The sequence below is a fragment of the Myotis myotis genome, unplaced genomic scaffold (assembly GCF_014108235.1).
Source record: "Myotis myotis isolate mMyoMyo1 unplaced genomic scaffold, mMyoMyo1.p scaffold_m19_p_12, whole genome shotgun sequence".
Lineage (NCBI taxonomy): Eukaryota > Metazoa > Chordata > Mammalia > Chiroptera > Vespertilionidae > Myotis > Myotis myotis.
In genome coordinates this window covers 10,487,643-10,504,973 of record NW_023416316.1, presented here as the reverse complement: position 1 = coordinate 10,504,973, position 17,331 = coordinate 10,487,643, and the positions used below count along the sequence as shown (strand labels likewise).

General features: G+C 52.8%; 1 protein-coding gene across 2 annotated transcripts in view; it reads left to right on the top strand.

Moving 5' to 3' along the window:
- Nucleotides 1–17,331, top strand: part of ASTN2 (astrotactin 2) — a 746,156-nt gene that overhangs the window by 510,067 nt on the left and 218,758 nt on the right. For both annotated transcript variants that reach the window (XM_036329825.1, XM_036329824.1), the window contains exons 14-16: nucleotides 7,474–7,598; nucleotides 11,383–11,487; nucleotides 15,372–15,551. In XM_036329825.1, the coding sequence (XP_036185718.1) occupies nucleotides 7,474–7,598; nucleotides 11,383–11,487; nucleotides 15,372–15,551 (410 nt within the window). The remainder of the gene's footprint in view (nucleotides 1–7,473; nucleotides 7,599–11,382; nucleotides 11,488–15,371; nucleotides 15,552–17,331) is intronic.

Here is a 17,331-nt window from a genome sequence, read left to right as displayed (position 1 = left end):
TGAAACAAGCTTGCACCCTGAACCTTGAAAGAGCCAGGAGGGTAGGGATCGTGAGCTGCCTTCCGCCCAGGAAGAGGTGGCCACCCTGAAAGCCTCTATCTGGAGGTGGTCGAGCATCCATGCAGGGCTGGGGGCTTTATTCAAGATCTGGCTGTCATTCTGCGGGACTCACACAGAACAGCGGAGCTGAGGTGGGCTGGGGTAGGTGGAAGCAGAAAGGAGGCAAGGATTTCCATGATGGGCCAAGCCACACTGGTCTGCTCTCAGGCCACGGTCCGTGAGCACAAGGTGCCCAGGGGACTCTAGCTCTCACTGAAAGGGAATCTGAGGGAGACGGGCTCCTGGGGTCACCACTGCCCAACGTATCCCATGACTCCTTGTCCTACCCCCCACCATGTGCAGTTGACAGTGTTGCCCTGCAGGTTCTACTTCCTGTCTCTCCAATCTGTGCCTCTCCGCAGCGTTCTGTCACACAGCTGCCTCATCCTATCTTCTCCGGTTGCTCAAAGCCTCAGAACTGCCCCCCCTTCCTCCAGTCAGGCTGTATCGCTCTTCTGTTTAGAGCCCTACAGAGGGTCACCTTGCCCTCCAAATAAAGCCCACTGCATGACTACGAAGGCCGTGAGATCTGATCCCTGCCTGCTCCTCCCCAGCTCAACTTCACTTTTTAATCAAAGCTTGTCTGTCCTAAATCTTAGCTTCTTTCGGCTTCTAGAGTGTGCTATGTGAGTGTACTCTTCTCTCTCTCTCTCTCATGCGTGCATAACCCAACCATGCCTCACTTCCTTGGTCTTTCCCCGGTAGCCACTTCCAATCTGCCAAGACTCACCTCCTCCAGGGAGCCTTCCGGATCTCCCAGTCTATGTTAAGTGCCCCTCTCCTACACTCCCTCGGTTTTTGAACCTTCCACTTTGTCACTCTGACCTATGATCATCTGTTTAGTAAGTAAAGAGCTCAAACACTTTTCTACTATAACTCAGTCAGGCAAAACAATGTAGTCTTCTAGGTTTCTATAGCTGACATGATCTTTCCCTCAATCCATTCCATTGATAGCAAAAAAGTATTTCAACTTGCCAATTAAGGGTACAGAACATCCTCTTTAGTGTAACTATTTAGTCCAAAGTTCAACTCCCCAACTAGCTGTCCTGTCTTTCCCTTACCTGGTAGTTTCCCCACCCCCACCTCCACGGTTCTCAGGATGGATGCTGATGGGAGAATGTTGGCACAGACACGGTCTACCAGACCCTTGCTGGCAGTCACTGTGATTTCTTGTTGAGCGTGGCTCTGGACACTTGTATTGTCATCCATTGTGACATGGGTGGTGTTGGGCAGGGGCAACATGTCAGAATCCACTATCAAAGCCCCAAGTCACGAGGACCTCACACTCTGAAGCCCCTTGTTCTAATCTCTGGCCCCTTTCTCTTCCCTGTCTCCATGGCAGGGGGATAAGACAGGGAGTCTTAGCTTCATTCTTTCTGTCCTGTGGGTGCAGGACTGGAGGGCTTCCCCCTCCCTGTCTCCATGGCAGGGGGATATGCCAGGGAGTTTTATGGCTTCGTTTTCTCTGTCCTGTGGGTGCAGGAGTGGGGGACTAAATTTTGCTGGCTTCTTGCTCACCTACCGCCACCCACTCACTGGAGCTACCATTGGGTTGTTAAGTTAGCTAAAGGGACTCCAAACTCCCTCCCCAGACTATAACCTGATCTGGGGGAACAAACCCCATTGTTCCTGATCATCTGCCCTGGGATCCTCCCCAAACCCTTGTTAGGATCTTGGGAATTTGTTGACACCACCCTCAAGGTTGGGGTGAGTGGGGAGGGTGTGTTGACTTTCCAAAGACAAGAAAGAAGGTGTGACTCTCAGGCCTTTTCTCCTCACCAATCCCTCCAGCACGATTGGCAAGAAAAAAAAAAAAAAAGAGTTTTCTCCTTCCTTTCCCGGAGGTCACAGCCATCTGTACATTTAATAAGACTGTGGCCAGAGACGGCCAGGCTTAGCTTTGGTTTGAAATGGAATCGTCACCGCCAGTGCGGGCTGGCTTTCCAAACTATGGTGTAGCTCAAGACACAACAGAGTCAGCTACGGGCACCTTGTGGACAGGGAATGTCTGCTTCAGCATTGCATCCCCAGTGCCTGTCACATAACAGTGACGATGTGTTGAATGAATGGGTTCGTGAAGGCTGACGAAAGAAGGACTAGGTCTGGAGTGCTTGACCAGAGAACTTGAAGAAAGACCCATAAGGAAGAAGCAGGTCACCCGAGAAAGGACTTTCTCGCTAATCCCTGAGGAGGGCGGAGCTGGAGGGTGGGCTTGGTTTCAATACTACCAGACCCTAGAGCAGTGATGGCGAACCTTTTGAGCTCGGCGTGTCAGCATTTTGAAAAACCCTAACTTAACTCTGGTGCCATGTCACGTAAAGAAATGTTTTGATATTTGCAACCACAGTAAAACAAAGACTTATATTTTTGATATTTATTTTATATATTTAAGTGCCATTTAACAAAGAAAAATCAACCAGAAAAATGAGCTCGCGTGTCACCTCTGACACGCGTGTCATAGGTTCGCCATCACTGCCCTAGAGACTCATGTGCCTACAGAATGGATAAAATCTAGCCTAGTGCCTTTCCGTCTGGGCTCCAGAGAGATCCATATTGTATTCCCGCCTTCCCTCTCCCAGTTCCAGAGGCAGGGAGGAGCTTTCCCAGAGCACCCAGCCAGGCAGAGACAGAGCCATTGTCAGAACAGGCCTCCCAACTGCTGGATCACAGAGGAAATCGCATCTCACCAGTCTCCTCCCCGCCACCCCCAAGTTGCAGAAAGGCTCCTGTTTAGTTGGGGGGAAGAATGGGGCACGGTTTAAACCCAGGGAGGTGTCTGCATTGGCGTTGAGAGTTTGATGCCACCCCTTCAGGTGGCTTTGGGCAGCCCAGGGGGAGCCAGGGAGAGTGGACCCCTCCCTGCAAACTCAAGGCCAAAGCTCCTAGCTTCCTTCCACAAGGAAAGGCTGCAGACAGCGCTGGCTTCTCCAGGATGATTTACTTCCCTAAAATACCTCAATTTAAATGCTAATTTCTCCAGAACTGAGGGGTGATGGGCTCCTGTGAGCAGCTGGTCGCTGTGTATTAATGTATCCAAAACACTCACACACACTCTTAAAGGGGGGCCAGGGAAAACCTGGGGGAGGGTGGCGTTTGAGTCCGGCTTCCCTGGGTTGTTATTGCTGTTAGCAGGGCTGATCTGAGGGAACCAGACAAGGTGCAGCTGCCTTTGGTGCCCTGCTCTGCAGGTTTGTGGCCCTTAGTGGTCACTGCAGGTGGCAGGAGGGTGGAGAGGCCTGACTCTCACCTCCACACACTGTCCAACAGACACTTAGGGGCCTTCTACCGTGAGCCGGCACTGTGCCGGGCTCTCCCAGGCTCTCAGGAGATTCAGAATCTAGTGTGGGATGCAGGCAACAGAATGAGCATTAAAGATAACTGTACACGAATCCTCCTCCCAACCCCTTGAAGTTAACCTGACTATGCCCATTTTACAGATGGTGGCACTAAGGCTCAAAAGTCACTAAGGCTTCCCAACTCAGCCAGGATTTGGATCCATGTCTGTAAGACTTCTGAGCCCATGACCTTTCCACTACCAGATCCCAAGGCCACTCCTGGAATCCATTCACAAGCAAGATGCATGCGAGAAAGGTGACAGGAAAGGTTTACTCCAGCTGGGAAAAGGGCATGGCTTCATGGCAGAGGTACTTTTTGACCAGGCTCTTCCTGCTGGCACTGCTCACCCCACCCAAGCTCTGTACCTCCACCCCGATGTGATGCCAACCCACACACGCGCGTGCACTCCAAGAGTGGGAGGTCTGACCTGCCCCCGCTTGGAGAGATCACTTTTCTTCTCTGGTCCTCCAAGCTCAGAGGGGTTCCTGGTCCCTAGCTGAGCCCCACAGGAGCAGGTGCCTATGCACATAAGAAGTTAGAGGAAGAAAGCAGGTTTGTAAGCTTCTGTGGAAGAGCTGGAAGTTTAGGCCCCAGGCCCCGATGTGCCTTGGATCCTGGAAGCATTCTGCAACCATGTGATAAAACATTAGAACGGACTCTCAAGATGTAGGCCATACACAGGTTAGCACGTGCGTCTCTGGGTTTCCTTTCCTTGTCTTCCTTGAGCGTCCTCTCCGCATGCAATTCGCACAGTGCTAGGCCAGGGGGATGGGGGCGAGAGGGCGAGGTGGCTGGACATGCGACAGGCGTAGGCTTGGTCCCCTGGAGTCAGAGTCCAGGGGGAGTGTTAAGTATCAAATAAGGTCCCCATGAGCCCCCTCTGGTGAGAACCGCGAAGCTCTTTGCAGAAGGCAGCAAGGTGCTCTGAGAGAATGCGACGGGAGAACTGGTTCCTGAAGATTCCTCAGAGGCAGAGACATAATGTGTGGGCGAAAGGGTCAGTAGGAGCAGAAGGATGAGTAGGAGCGGAAGGATCGGGGGGAGTTGGCCAGGTACAGGGGGTGGGGGCAAAAGCTCTCCAGAGAGAGAGCAAAATCTCAGGATGCTCTTTTGTAGGCAGCAAGCACGGCCTGTGAGAGGAATGCAGGGACAGTTGGTGCAGCTGGAAAGGGTGGGCCGGGCAGTGCTCAGGGAAGTAGGCAGGAGGGGACACAGGGCTGGGTGGGAGGCCTTGCAGACCTCCTGCAGCGCTTGCATTCTCTCCTGGTCCTCATGGGTGGAGGCACCTCCGCAGACTGCCCAGGCTGTCTCCCTGGACATACGGGATGAGTGAGGCCTGTCATTCCCAGAGTTGTCGAGTGCACGGGGCCCAGGGTCTATTTTTAAAATTTGATCTGTTGTTTCCATATAATGTCAGTCAAGAAGGAACTGTTTTGTAGATGTTTGGGGGGAATGTTTATCGAAGGAATAGCGGCCTTCGTTGCTGTTTTAAACACATTGTCCACTTATGCATGTATACACACACACACACACACACACACACACACACACACACACACACACACACGTGTGCATGCAGCCACAGTCATGGGCACAAAAGCACAGTCCGCTCTGACTGTAAACGAGAACGGCCTGGTTAACCCAGTGACCCAGAGCCCAGGCTCTGATCCATTCACTGATTCTGTTTCCCGAGTGCCAGGCACCGAGCTAGGAGCCCCGTTGGCTACCGTGGGGTCTAGGCCACCGTCACTTCCTCCCTGTGAACCTCAGCTGGACAAGTCCCTTAACCTCCCTGAGCACCCATTTCTTCATCTACAGCTTGGGAATGAAATAGTTATAGTTTTCTCTTAGACATACATATCTTGGCACACTACCTAGAACAGAGCTGATGATTAACATATATGATCGATCAATCAGTATTACTCATTCTCCTTCCTCTCTTCCTAGTATTAGGATTAGTTAGGTGCCTGGTAGTTTTTACCACACACACGCTCACACTGACACACATTCTCACACACGCTCACCCACACACACAATCTCATTCACACACACACAGTCTCACTCACACACACTCTCATCTCCGCCCCGCCCCCGTCTCCCCCACACACACTCACACACACTTACTCACAAGCTCTGAGAACCTGAGTTTGGTTTCTGCCTGAGCCTGAGGGTCAGCCCGCACCCTGCCAGCCTCCGACACCCATCCCAGGCGGGTGGGTTCCAAAGCTGCTGTCCTGCCCGGGTTCCCACTGTGGCTTCCAGTGCAGAGGAACTTCCCCCTGGCGGAGGCTCCCATCCCTGCTTTGCCTCCAGAGAGAGCTGATTGATGCAAAGGCCCAGGGCGCCCTCTGCTGGCAGAGGCCTCACAGGACGGCTGTCGCCCAGATGGCACGGAGGGGCCCAGTCCTGAGGGACCCTCCTTGGTCTTTGCTGCTGCTGCTGCTGCCTTATCACTTCTGCTTTGTCCTTGCCTCCTTCCCAGCCTGGCCTGTGAACTCCCACCCTTCCATCTTCTCCGTCTTCCTCAGGTGCTTCCTCAAAACACCCCCCCGCCCCGCCACCCCTGATTCCTGGAAGCTCAGGGGGGACACCTTCCTCCAAGAAGGAGCATCCTGAGCAGGCCCCCGGCCATCCTGAGGGTGCCCCCGGGCTGCCTCCCAGATTTCGGTTTTCCTCTTCCTGAGCCTCATTTCAAGGCTGCAGATGAAGTGCTAAGCACCCCCTCTTTCTGTTTCTCTCCTTCTGCTCCTTTCTCCTCCTCCTCCAGGTCATTATCAGTGTTTCTAACTCCGAGGATCTCAAAAGTCAGATTTTTGGTTGTTGTTAATCCTCACCTGAGCATATTTTTTCCCCATGGATTTTTAGAGTGAAAGGGCGGGGGAGAGACAGGGAGAAACATCAGTGTGAGAGAGACACGTCGATTGGTTGCCTCCCGCAAGTGACCAGGGTCGGGGATGGAGCCTGCAACCAAGGTGCATGCCTATGGTTGAAATTGAACCTGAGACACTTCAGTCTGCGGGCCAAGGCTCTAACCACTGACACTGAGTCAAACTAGCTAGGGCTCAACAGTCCAATTTTAATACAGAAATGCCCTCGAATGCTGTCCATGCCAAGTGGCTCTCAGGTTTCAGCTTCATACTCCCAGAAGCAGGAAGCTCACCCCCTCTCTTGGCAGGCGACTCTGGTTTTAGGAAGGTCTGTTGTCTAGAAGATTAAAGCCTGCCTCCCTGCGATGCACTGTTACTGCCCCTCCCGCTCCCTGCCCCCCAAGACGACTTTTGTTCGGGGCTCAGTAACCTGGGGTCACCCAGAGTTCTGCCTTCTGTACCTCTTCCTCCAGGAAAGGGACAGAGCCACCTGGAGAAATGAAGGCAGGAGGGTTACTAGCCTGGGAGTTGGGAGACCTGGGTTTGAGGATAACCCATTGGTTGCTGTTGAGCAAGTCACTGCCCTTCTCCAGGCCTCAGTTGTCCTCCCCGTCTCTAAAAGCAGGAGATTGATCCCAAAGATCGCGTAGGGTCCTTCTACTTTAACAGGCAAACACCCAGTCGTTCAAGCTGCTCTTTCTCCAGCTTGCCCTCACCCATCTTCTTCAAGCACTGCATGCTGCCCTCCGTTCCCTCCCGGCCTCCTTCACCATCAGCATCGCTTAGGCAATGGCCGTTTAGGAGCCAAACTCGCGATTTCTACAGCATCAGACTGTGTCCTCAGCAGTTGGCAGGGCTAGCCCATGAAGTGTTTATAACTACCCTGAGGTCCCCTCTATAGACAAGGAAACTGAGGTTCTAAGAGGACCCCCTAGCTTGCTCAAGATGGCACAGCTGGTAAGTGGTGGCAGGGTTTGAGCCCCGCCTGCCAGATGCCAGAGCCTGTCATTACAGCTTGTTCTCAGGGCTGGGATCCGGGAGCCAGGTACGCAGCAGAGGCACCTGCCCACTCCTGAGCCGCCTCTGTTCGGCCCACGGCTCCCTGCCTCCCTGCCCTGCAGCCCGCGGCCTCCCCTCCCTCCATTGGCAGTCTCTCTGCTCCTCTCCACAGGGAGAACAACTTCATCAAGGACTTCCCGCAGCTGGCCGACGGGCTGCTGGTGATCCCGCTGCCGGTGGAGGAGCAGTGCCGGGGGGTCCTCTCCGAGCCCCTCCCGGACCTTCAGCTGCTCACTGGTAAGACACGTGCGGACCCCTCCCCAGCCTCCCTGACCGCACACCTGGTCTAGGGTGCGATCAGTCCTCAGCACCTCCCAGGAAGGCCCCACAGGACCTCTGCCTTCATGAGAGACGGGGTGTGCAAGGGACCTGCCATTTGGGGGGCTCCTACTATGTGCAGAACTGGGGGCTTGCGTGAGACTCTGGACTCTGAGCCCAGGCCAGGTCCACTCTCCTAGCAAATTTCAAGTCTATGCTAGAATATCTTTAACTAGTCACCATTCTGAATGTGAACTCTCCGGGGTTTACTTATCCTACATAACCAGACCTTCTACCCTTGGACTAACATCTCCCCATTTTTTCCACCCCACCTCCAAACCATTTTTGCTCTCTGCTTTTACAAGTTCAACTTTTTTAGATTCTGCATATAAGTGAGATCATGTAGTATTTGTCTGTCTGGCTTATTTCATGGGGTTCATTTTTAAATCATTCTAAAGTAAAATCAATGGGGACTGCCCCCGCCCCCCCCCCCCCCCCCCCGCCTCTCTCACTTGAAAGCACTTCAGTTACCCAGCTTGTCTTTGACCATCGGCGCTGAGCCGTCTGTAGGGTGGGTATGATTTTCCCCATTTTATAGAGGAGGAATCTAGACTCAGAGTGGTGAAGGGACCAGCCCAAGGGCGCACAGCAAATCTTCTGGGACTGGAACCTGGTGCAATGGCTCCGGGCATCTGTCCTGCTCACTCAGCTCTGCAGCTCTCTCCCCGTTATGGAAAGCGACCTTTCGCAGCCGCTCCCGAGGCTCCATGTTCCTGTCCCACAATGCCTTTCCCGCCTCAGCGTCTTTCCCGGTTCCTCCCCTCCCCGTTTCCTGGGGACTTCCCTGAGGTGGAAGGTCCCTGATCGGCCTTTTTGGGACAGTATTGGTTCTCAGCTACAGGCCAGGGAGAATGGCCAGGTGAGGGAGGACTGAGCCATCATGTGGAGGGTGAAACTGTCCCCCAGGGAAGCCCTGAAATAAGGCAGGGTTAGGTCCATTCCCCTGTAGCACTTGCAGGCTCTCGGAAACCTGTACAAGTCCTTTCATCGCAGACAGGGAGAACCCACAGGGGTTGAGAGTCTCCTGGGGCCTGGCACTGTGCAGGCGTTAATCCCTGTCACCCTGTAAGGGTGCTGGTGTCCCCCTTTAATGGTTAAAGAAGTCATCTAACTCGCCCAAAGTCCAGTCAGGATTTTAAGTCCAGTTGGTCTTCACTCCGAAGCTGATGCTGTATCCACATGCGCGTCACCTCCGTGACCTGTCCTACTTCAGGGAGGAGCCCAGTTGCAGATACCACGAAATCATGGATGTAAAAATGTTTTGTAAAACGTGTCTAAAAATTGCTGTCCCTTCCTTAGTTCTCATGTTTCATAGATCGTAAGATATAGAATTTCAGAGCTGACAAACTGTAAAGGGCTTCTGCTCCTGCTCCTGATGAGGAAATCAGGTCTCCACTATCTCTGCTGAGTGATCATCCCTCTTGCATATCCCCAGTGACGGGGAGTTCACCACCTGTTAAAGCCACATTGCCACGGTCCATTGGGGGAAGGGGCTGCTATGCTCCAATGGGAAGGACCTGGCCCTGTCACTGACTGTTGCGTCTTCTTGGACAGTTTCCCTCTCTGAGCCTCAGTTTCTCCTTCTGAAAAATGGGGCATAACAGTGATTTTCTTCAGGATTACGGTGAGAATTGCAGATCATGGAGGTCAAATGCTTGGCACATGAGTGGTATGAATTTGTAGGATTATTTGTTTTGATCCGGGGGTCTTTGGAAGTGTCCTAATAAAGGAACGGTGACATTTCAAGAGTTATTTTTTTCGTTACCAGGAAAAAATACCTTCCCCCATCCCAGAGCTTCATTCTACCTCTGATCCCTGGGTGGGGAGCCAGGAGAGAGTCGGGTGAGATGGACTCGGGAGTGGAGGAAGAACAGGGCTGGGTTTGTGAGTGTGAATGAGCCAGTGCATCGGTACTTATTGAGAGCCACTGTGCATCAGGCGCTGTTCTAGGCTCTGCAGAAGTGAGAAATGCAGACCACGGGGTCACCCTCAAGTAGCTGACCTTCCACGGGAGGACCTTTATTCCATGTTGGGATCCAGAAAGGACTGGGGGTGAGGGGGTGGGAAGTGAGGGGTGGCGTGATGACCTCTTACTGGGGAGGCCCAGCGATGTAACCAGAAGCAACAGTATTTTTTTCTTCTTTTGGACATCACGCCACCCAGTGGACGAGCTGTATCCACAGCCTGCATTCCTATGTCTGCCCCCTCTCTAGTACACCCTCCATGCTTGATCTGGACTAGGATGAGCATGACTAGCTGGGCAGAGGCTGCTGGGCACTGGTGTCTGGTTTTCCTGTGCAGACTGTGGCCTCTGCCCTGACTCCACACAGGGCCCCAAGCTGCCCCACCCACCACCCGCCTCTCCCCGCCCCTGCAGAAGAAGGAGAGGACAAAGAGGGCATATTTATAACAAAATGGCCTTGCTCCAGTGGGCAGATCTTTGGGGGCCATGAATATTTTACTTTAAAATGAAAGCCTCTAAGAAAAAGTGCATTACTCTTGCAAAGGCTGCGGAGGAAAACAGGAAGTTGACAATAATGGACAACTTTAATACTGCAGTAATGTCCAGAAAGAAATCACTGGTTCCAATGAGATTCTCATTTTAATCTCGGTATCAAATATCTCTTTAAGCGCCTCCGCACCAGGGGGCAAAGGGAAAGGATGGCAAATGCGCTTGCGGCTGGCAGAGGAGACACAACAGCAGCGATAATAACTGCGGATGTGACCAGCCTTATTCATGTGTTTCTTCTCTGATTATAACAAAGAGAGTTTGAAACCCTCCAAGTAGGAGATTTAGAAAATGGAGACGAATATAAATCAGGAAGCAAGAATCTTTATACACCCACCACCAAAGTTAGCCACTTGCTAATATTTTTTGTTGTTGTTGTTTATTTTTGTTCTATACTTTTCTTTCCCCAAAATGTATTCCATGGAATGTGAGTTCCAGCGGGTTCTCTGTAGAAAAGGTATTCTGTAGTTAAAGAGGTTTGCAGAATGCTATACCCTACCTGCTGGGAGCTTTTACATGCGCATTAACCTATTCAAGTTCTGAGAAACCACAGTGTTTTAAAACGAAGTGTTTGACTTTGCTTAGCCAGTGTTTCTCAGTCTGTCTTGAAATGGGAATCTTTTATTCACACGTGCGTTTCGCAGGACACCTGTGGCCCTCCCATGTTTCCACAGTGGGAAACAATGGTCTACATCACTGCTTCTCACCTCTGGGCCGTCCCGTGAAAGCAGCCCTTGGCGATCCGTGGTGAACGGGCTGTCCTTTAGTGACCCTGGTCCTTACGTATAGCATTTCTCGTTCCCTCACTTGAGTCTCACAATGTGCCTAAGGAGTCAGGTCAGCGTAGGTAGCAGCAGTGTCAGACGGGGAAACTGAGGCACTGAGATGTCTGGTTTCCCATGGCATGTTGCCAACAGGGCCCAATGAGCCCATAAAGCCAGTCTTGTTTGTAGGGTAAAAGGGCCTCACGCGTTGCTGGGCAGAGATGAAAGGCGGTTGAAATCAGAGGCCGGGATGAGATCTGGAGTTGGGGTCCAGATAAAGTTGTCAGCCCCAGCGAGAGCCCGCACCCAAGGCCCAGCGCCTGCCTGTTTAGAAGAGGTGCCGTCCCCCGGACCCCAGGGATGCCGGGCGGCGGAGTGATGCAAGGCCTCTAAATGCTAGGCTCACGTGGCCCTCTTGTTCCCTCCCCAGGAGACATCAGGTATGACGAGGCCATGGGTTACCCCATGGTGCAGCAGTGGAGGGTCCGGAGCAACCTGTACCGCGTGAAGCTCAGCACCATCACCCTCTCGGCAGGTGAGGACCGCGCCCGGGCAGCCAGGGGACTTGGCTTCATTCAGCACTAGTTCCCGAGGACCTTGGGTGTGCCAGGCCCTGTGCTGGCCCTGGGGAGCTGCCATCCAGGGGCTCACAGGGAGAGCAGATGGGCAGCAGACAGACCATGACATCTACCCAGTAATGGGACAGCCGAGGCACAGGAGAGGGAGCCACCCAGAGAGGCTTCCTGGAGGAAGGAGTGTCTGAGCAGGGAGTGTGTGGAAGGATGAATGGAGGGAGAGGCTAAAGGACAATCTGTGTCCCACTTACGAACTTGAAAGAGTTCAAGTGTAAGTTCTTGGGCACTAATTCCTCCGGTCTCTTCTCCTGGCTGATTTCTTTCCCTGCTCATCTTCTATACAACAGTAACACATACCCCCCACCCTCCCAACACACACACACGCACGCACACGCACACATGCTCGCATTGCCCAGTTACCCACATGAACCCTGAGCCTGAGCTGAAGGTGATCATTTGTAGCTCTCCAAATGGGACCTGTTCTGTCATGGCTCTGTGACTTTGCACATGCTGTTCCCTCTGTCTGGATCTCCCCCCAAGGGAATACTCAGTGACACCTCCCACATTCCCCTCAGAATAACTCGGGAAATTCCCTGTGGGCAACTACCTACATCAAATACTTGATTCCTGTCTGAGTCCTCCTGTTTCATCCACAGATCTGAGAGTGCAGCTAGGGCTGCGGTCCATCGTTTCTGTATTCTCTGTAACAGAGAATCGGCACATGGCCGGTGCTCATGTTTGACCAGGGAATCTATCTATCTATCTATCTATCTATCTATCTATCTATCTATCTATCTATATATATATATAAAGAACCAGGGTCTGTCACATCCAAAATGACTGAAGGCTCTACCTAATGCCCAGGCTGCGTGCACAGCAGGCTCTGGTGGGTGGGGACTTGGGGAGGCGGGGCCGGCACTCACACTCACTCACAGCTGCACACACGCACAGACACACACAGTGCCCACCAGCTCACAGCCTTTTCTCCCTTTCTTTCCCTCCCTCCCAGCTCGCTCTTGGAGCCTCTCTCAGAATGAGGCCCCAGGGCGGGCAGAGGGTGGAGCCGCCCCACTGGCCCCGCCCACCCCCCAGCTGGGAAAGAGGAAGCGGGAGACAGGGAGGCAGGGAGGCCTGGAGGACTGCTGAGAAAAACAAAGACAGACAGAGACTGGGAGAGAACTGGGCTGGAGAGATGGAAACAAAATAGCAATATTAAAATATTTCCTCTAATTCCTTTTTAATGTGCATGAATTTCATGCACTGGGCCACTAGTAAAAAATATATAAAGGACAACTGAAGAGCAATGAATGAGAGAAGGACTTTGGGAATATGGGCCTGAGCTCAGGTTTTGTACCCTGGCCCTTCCTCACACTGCCACTGGGTGACTGTCCCAACATCGCCTCATTATCCACCAGCTCGTTGCTTAGCTTTCCTTGTTCAGTGCCCTTTTCCAGTAACACTACTCGTTTAGCCTGAGACTCGGAAGACTTCACTTTCTGAGAAGCACAAATAGTAATTACTTCTGACATCAGCCAGAATTTTATAAAATTTTCTACCTTTCAATGTCTTGCAAGGAAGGCATTTTTTATTCCATTATTTTTCAGAGAAAGAAACTGAGGGTCAGAGGGGTTAGGCAATTTGACCAAGATCGCACAGCTAGTGAGTGGCAGACAGGAGCAGAGCAGGGAGTCCAGTGCAGCTCTGTCTGCTGGGTAAAGAGCCGCGGGGCATCTGCATGATGTTATTTATTAACTACAGGCACCATCTCATCATTAACACTGCGGTATTAATTACCCGGCCGCCCGAGTTAACGGGCTGATGGAGAGAGGTTGTTCTAATCAGGCACCCGGTTCCTGGAGCCCCGTTCTGTTTTCCCACCACCCACACCCTCAATGGCACTTCTGAGTAAGACTGCGGTGTTCTTGTTGGAACTACAAAGGTGGACCGGTGTTAATTCATCACCAACGATGCTCCTGAGAACCCCCTTGTAAATCAAATGTTGGCAAATCGGAGCTCCTCTTTAATGTTGAAAAAGAGCGTGCTCGTTTACATTTTACTTGATTCGGCCCAGAGTTGGTGGTTCTTGGAGTAACGGTGATTGGTGTGCCTGCAGGACGGTGCCGTGGGCCTGGCTGGGGTGGGTGTGGGGAAGGATGCGCAGACTCAGAGACCCGTGGGACAGAGCTTCTGTTTCAAGGTGGAGTGTGTTGAAGATGCAGAGATAGGTTCCCTGATGAGGATGTGAGAAAGATTTCTTAGGAGTGGGGGGACTTCCCAGGGCCTCGAAGCACAGGTGGGACTTAGGCAGGAACTAGGGAGGCCATCCAGGCGGGGCTGGGGGCAGTGGTGTGTGTGTTTGTGCTGTGGGTGTTGGAGGGAATATGAGGGGCAGAAACGAAGAAAGGATAGTAGAAATCCTATGTAAAATTCAGGAGAAACAAGAACACTGACTCAGCCTGGCTGGCTTGGTTCAGTGGTTGAGCATCAGCCTATGAACCAGGAGGTCACACTCAGGGCATATGGCCGAGTTGTGGGCTCGATTCCCCAGTGTGCGGCGTGCAGGAGGCAGCCGATCAATGATTCTCTCTCATCATTGATATTTCTCTCTCTCCCTCTCCCTTCCTCTCTGAAATCAATAAAAATATAATTTTTTTTAAAAATCCCTAGCCGGTTTGGCTCAGTGGATAGAGCATCGGCCTGCAGACCCAAGGGTCCCGGGTTCAGTTCTCTCAAGGGCACATACCTCAGTTGCAGGCTCTTCCTCGGCCGCGCAGGAGGCAACCGATTGATGTGTTTCTCTCACATGGATGTTTCTCTCTGTCTTTCCCTCTCTCTTCTGCTCTCCCTAAAGATCAATGGGAAAATATCCTCAGATGAGGATTAACAAAACAAAAAAAAGAAAGAAAGAAAGAAAGAAAAGAACAATGACTAAGCTGGAGGTAAAGCCTGATGCAGGTGGCTCATGGGCCATGACCTTGGAGGCCTAAATCTCACAGGAGGTCATTGGCTTTATCCAGGAGCCAGAACCCAGGAAGGTCTGGAGGCTCCTGGCAGCATAGCTCGGTGACCTGGCTGCTGGAGGAAGGAGAGGGAAGAAGGACAGCGGCTGTTGAGTGACTGCCGTGCAGGCCCCATGCTGGGACCTGCGGACTTCGGACTCTGGCTTAGGACTAAGGACAACAGAGCCGCCAAGAGCTCCAGGGCAAGAGCACCTATGGCTGTTTAGGGAGGCCAGGGCTGAGGCAGAAAGAGAGGTGGCGTGGCAGGGGGCTGAGCCAGGGATCGGGAAAGGGGATGCAAAGTATCTGCTGAGCAACAGCCAGGCGGCCCCAGGCCTCCAGCCTTGGACAGACAAGCCCTGGACTATGGGGGGGGGCAGCGGAAAGGGCATGCACTTTGGAGTGACAGCAGAAGTGGTTGGAATCCTAGCTACTCTGGCCAGAGGGCCCAGGCAAGTTAATGTACAGTCTCTGAGCTTGGACTTGCTCATCGACACAACGGGTGGTTGTGGTGGGTTGCAGAGTGGACGCGGAGGTTAAGTTAGACGGGGGAGGGGGGTGAAATGTTTGGCCGAGCGCCCGATAGACCTTAGCTACTCGATAGACACCAGCTTTGACTTCCTGGTTGAGACTTTCAGGCCCCTGTGATCGAGGTCATTACGCTGTAGCCCAGGGTCTGGTGTGTCCCCCGGAGAGAGCAGCCTTTGCTACGTCAGTGAGGGATGCTGCTCCTGCCTGGACTGGTGCGGCCAGGCTGACGCTGGAAAGAGCTCCCTGCCTCTTAGAACTTGCCAGCCACCAGCCTCCAGGCGCTGACCCCCTTCCCCTGCTCCTCCTCTGTCCAGGCTTCACCAACGTGCTCAAGATCCTGAGCAAGGAGAGCAGCCGGGAGGAGCTGCTGACCTTCATCCAGCACTACGGCTCCCACTACCTGGCGGAGGCCCTCTACGGCTCCGAGCTCACCTGCGTCATCCACTTCCCCAGCAAGAAGGTTCAGCAGCAACTGTGGCTCCAGTACCAGAAAGGTAAGCCTGGAGGGCTTGGTGGAGGTGGCGGCCAGCTGGGGAGATACCTGAGCTCCTGGGGAGCGAAATCCTGGCTCTGCCACATTAGAAGCTGTGTGGCCTTAGGCAAGCCCCTGCCCCTCTCTGGGCTTCAGTTTCACCCTGGACAGAATGAGGGGCCATGTGACGATTGCTCAGATGCTTCCAGACAGCATTTTCTGAGCCCCAAGGAGGTGTTCTGGACTCCAGAACCCTGGTCTACGCAGGCCCCTGTTTCCCACACATTCTCCTTGAAACAACTGTCTGGGGAGGGCCGAGGGGAGGGGACATCTTCTCTCCAGGCTTCTTGGAAGAACCCAGAAGAGCCACAGCTCCTCTGGGAGGGATGGTTGCATGGCGGAGGGGCAGTTTCAGATCCTTCCCAAGGAGGGGCTTTTATCCGCAGGGACGCCACCCGATCCTTTTTCCCTTGGACTCCCAGCTATTATCACAATTGGAATTTTCCAAACCAGATGGAGACCCATCTCTGCCACTCACCTTGCAAAAGTCATTCCCTTCCCACCTCAGTTTTCTCTTCCTGTGAAATGGGTGCATAGGTAGCTATTCTTGTCTACCTCCCACACTAAGGGGAAGTGGTGTATGTAATAGCATTTTGAGAAAGATAGAAATATCGCAGGCATGCATTATGTACTTTATTAGGTCCATGTATTCACACCCCCATTTCTCAGTTGAGAAAAGGAGTCGCAGATATGCCGAATCAAGTGCCCGTAGACAAACAGCTGATGTGGAACCAGGAGAGGATTGTTTCCTCTTATCATTGTTATTATTATTATCATTGAATTAAAAAGAAAAGCTCTGGGAGGACAGAAAGGGTGAGGAGTGATGTTAAAGATGTGCTTGCACCTTCTTCATACGGCTCAACCAGAACTCAAAACCACAGAATGAGGAGGTAGAGGGCACCTTGCCGGTCTCGCTGGGCGTCGCCCTCCAGGGTCCTGGTTGGGAAATCTAAGGCCCAGAGGGAGGAGGAAGCTCGCTCAGAATCTCAGGGTTCTACCCCACCCGTCCCAGCCGAGACAGAGTGGGGTGCACACTCCCTGTCCACCTCCTATGCTGCCCTTCTCCCCAACTAGATGAAGCCTGGTCCACCTGCATTCGACACCCCCAAACCCTTCCCTCTGTCCTGGAGGGTTTGCACCCCACCCAGCGTGTGGTCTCACCCCTCTGCCTCCTGTGTGCAGCTGCATGGGGCGCGGGTTGGTTTATAGGCGCAGGGACGTAATTGAGTTGTCTGGGAATAGCTGTTTTATGGCTGTGACAATGACGGTCTTTAAGGAAGTGCATTAAATCAATTGAAGTCTCGTCTCGGGCCACCCTATAAATAATGTGACACATCATTAAGCAGGGCAATAAGCTTCAAGAGTTTGAGGTAATACAATTAGGTTGTGTTTATAAAAGCCTTCGCTCACTATGGCCGCTGGACTCATTTGCCTCGTCCTGCATTTGGGGCCGAGGGCACCAGGCTCATGCCAACTCCCACCCGATCTGTATACATGGCCGCATCCAGAAAAATCTCGCTTCTTTGTATGGAAGATGCGTGTATCTGTTGCAGGATGGGGAGGAGGCAGAGAGAATGCTGTGGAGAAGCTTGGGCCCCTTCACGTTTGCCACAAGCTTGCCGGGTGGACGTGGCATGGAGCTGTTCTCTCCTGGCCTCCTGTGCAAAAGCACTTGTCTTTCTCCATCGTCCGTGTCACTCCCAGGAAGAGCAGGGGGCTGCACTGAGGCCAACGGAACCACT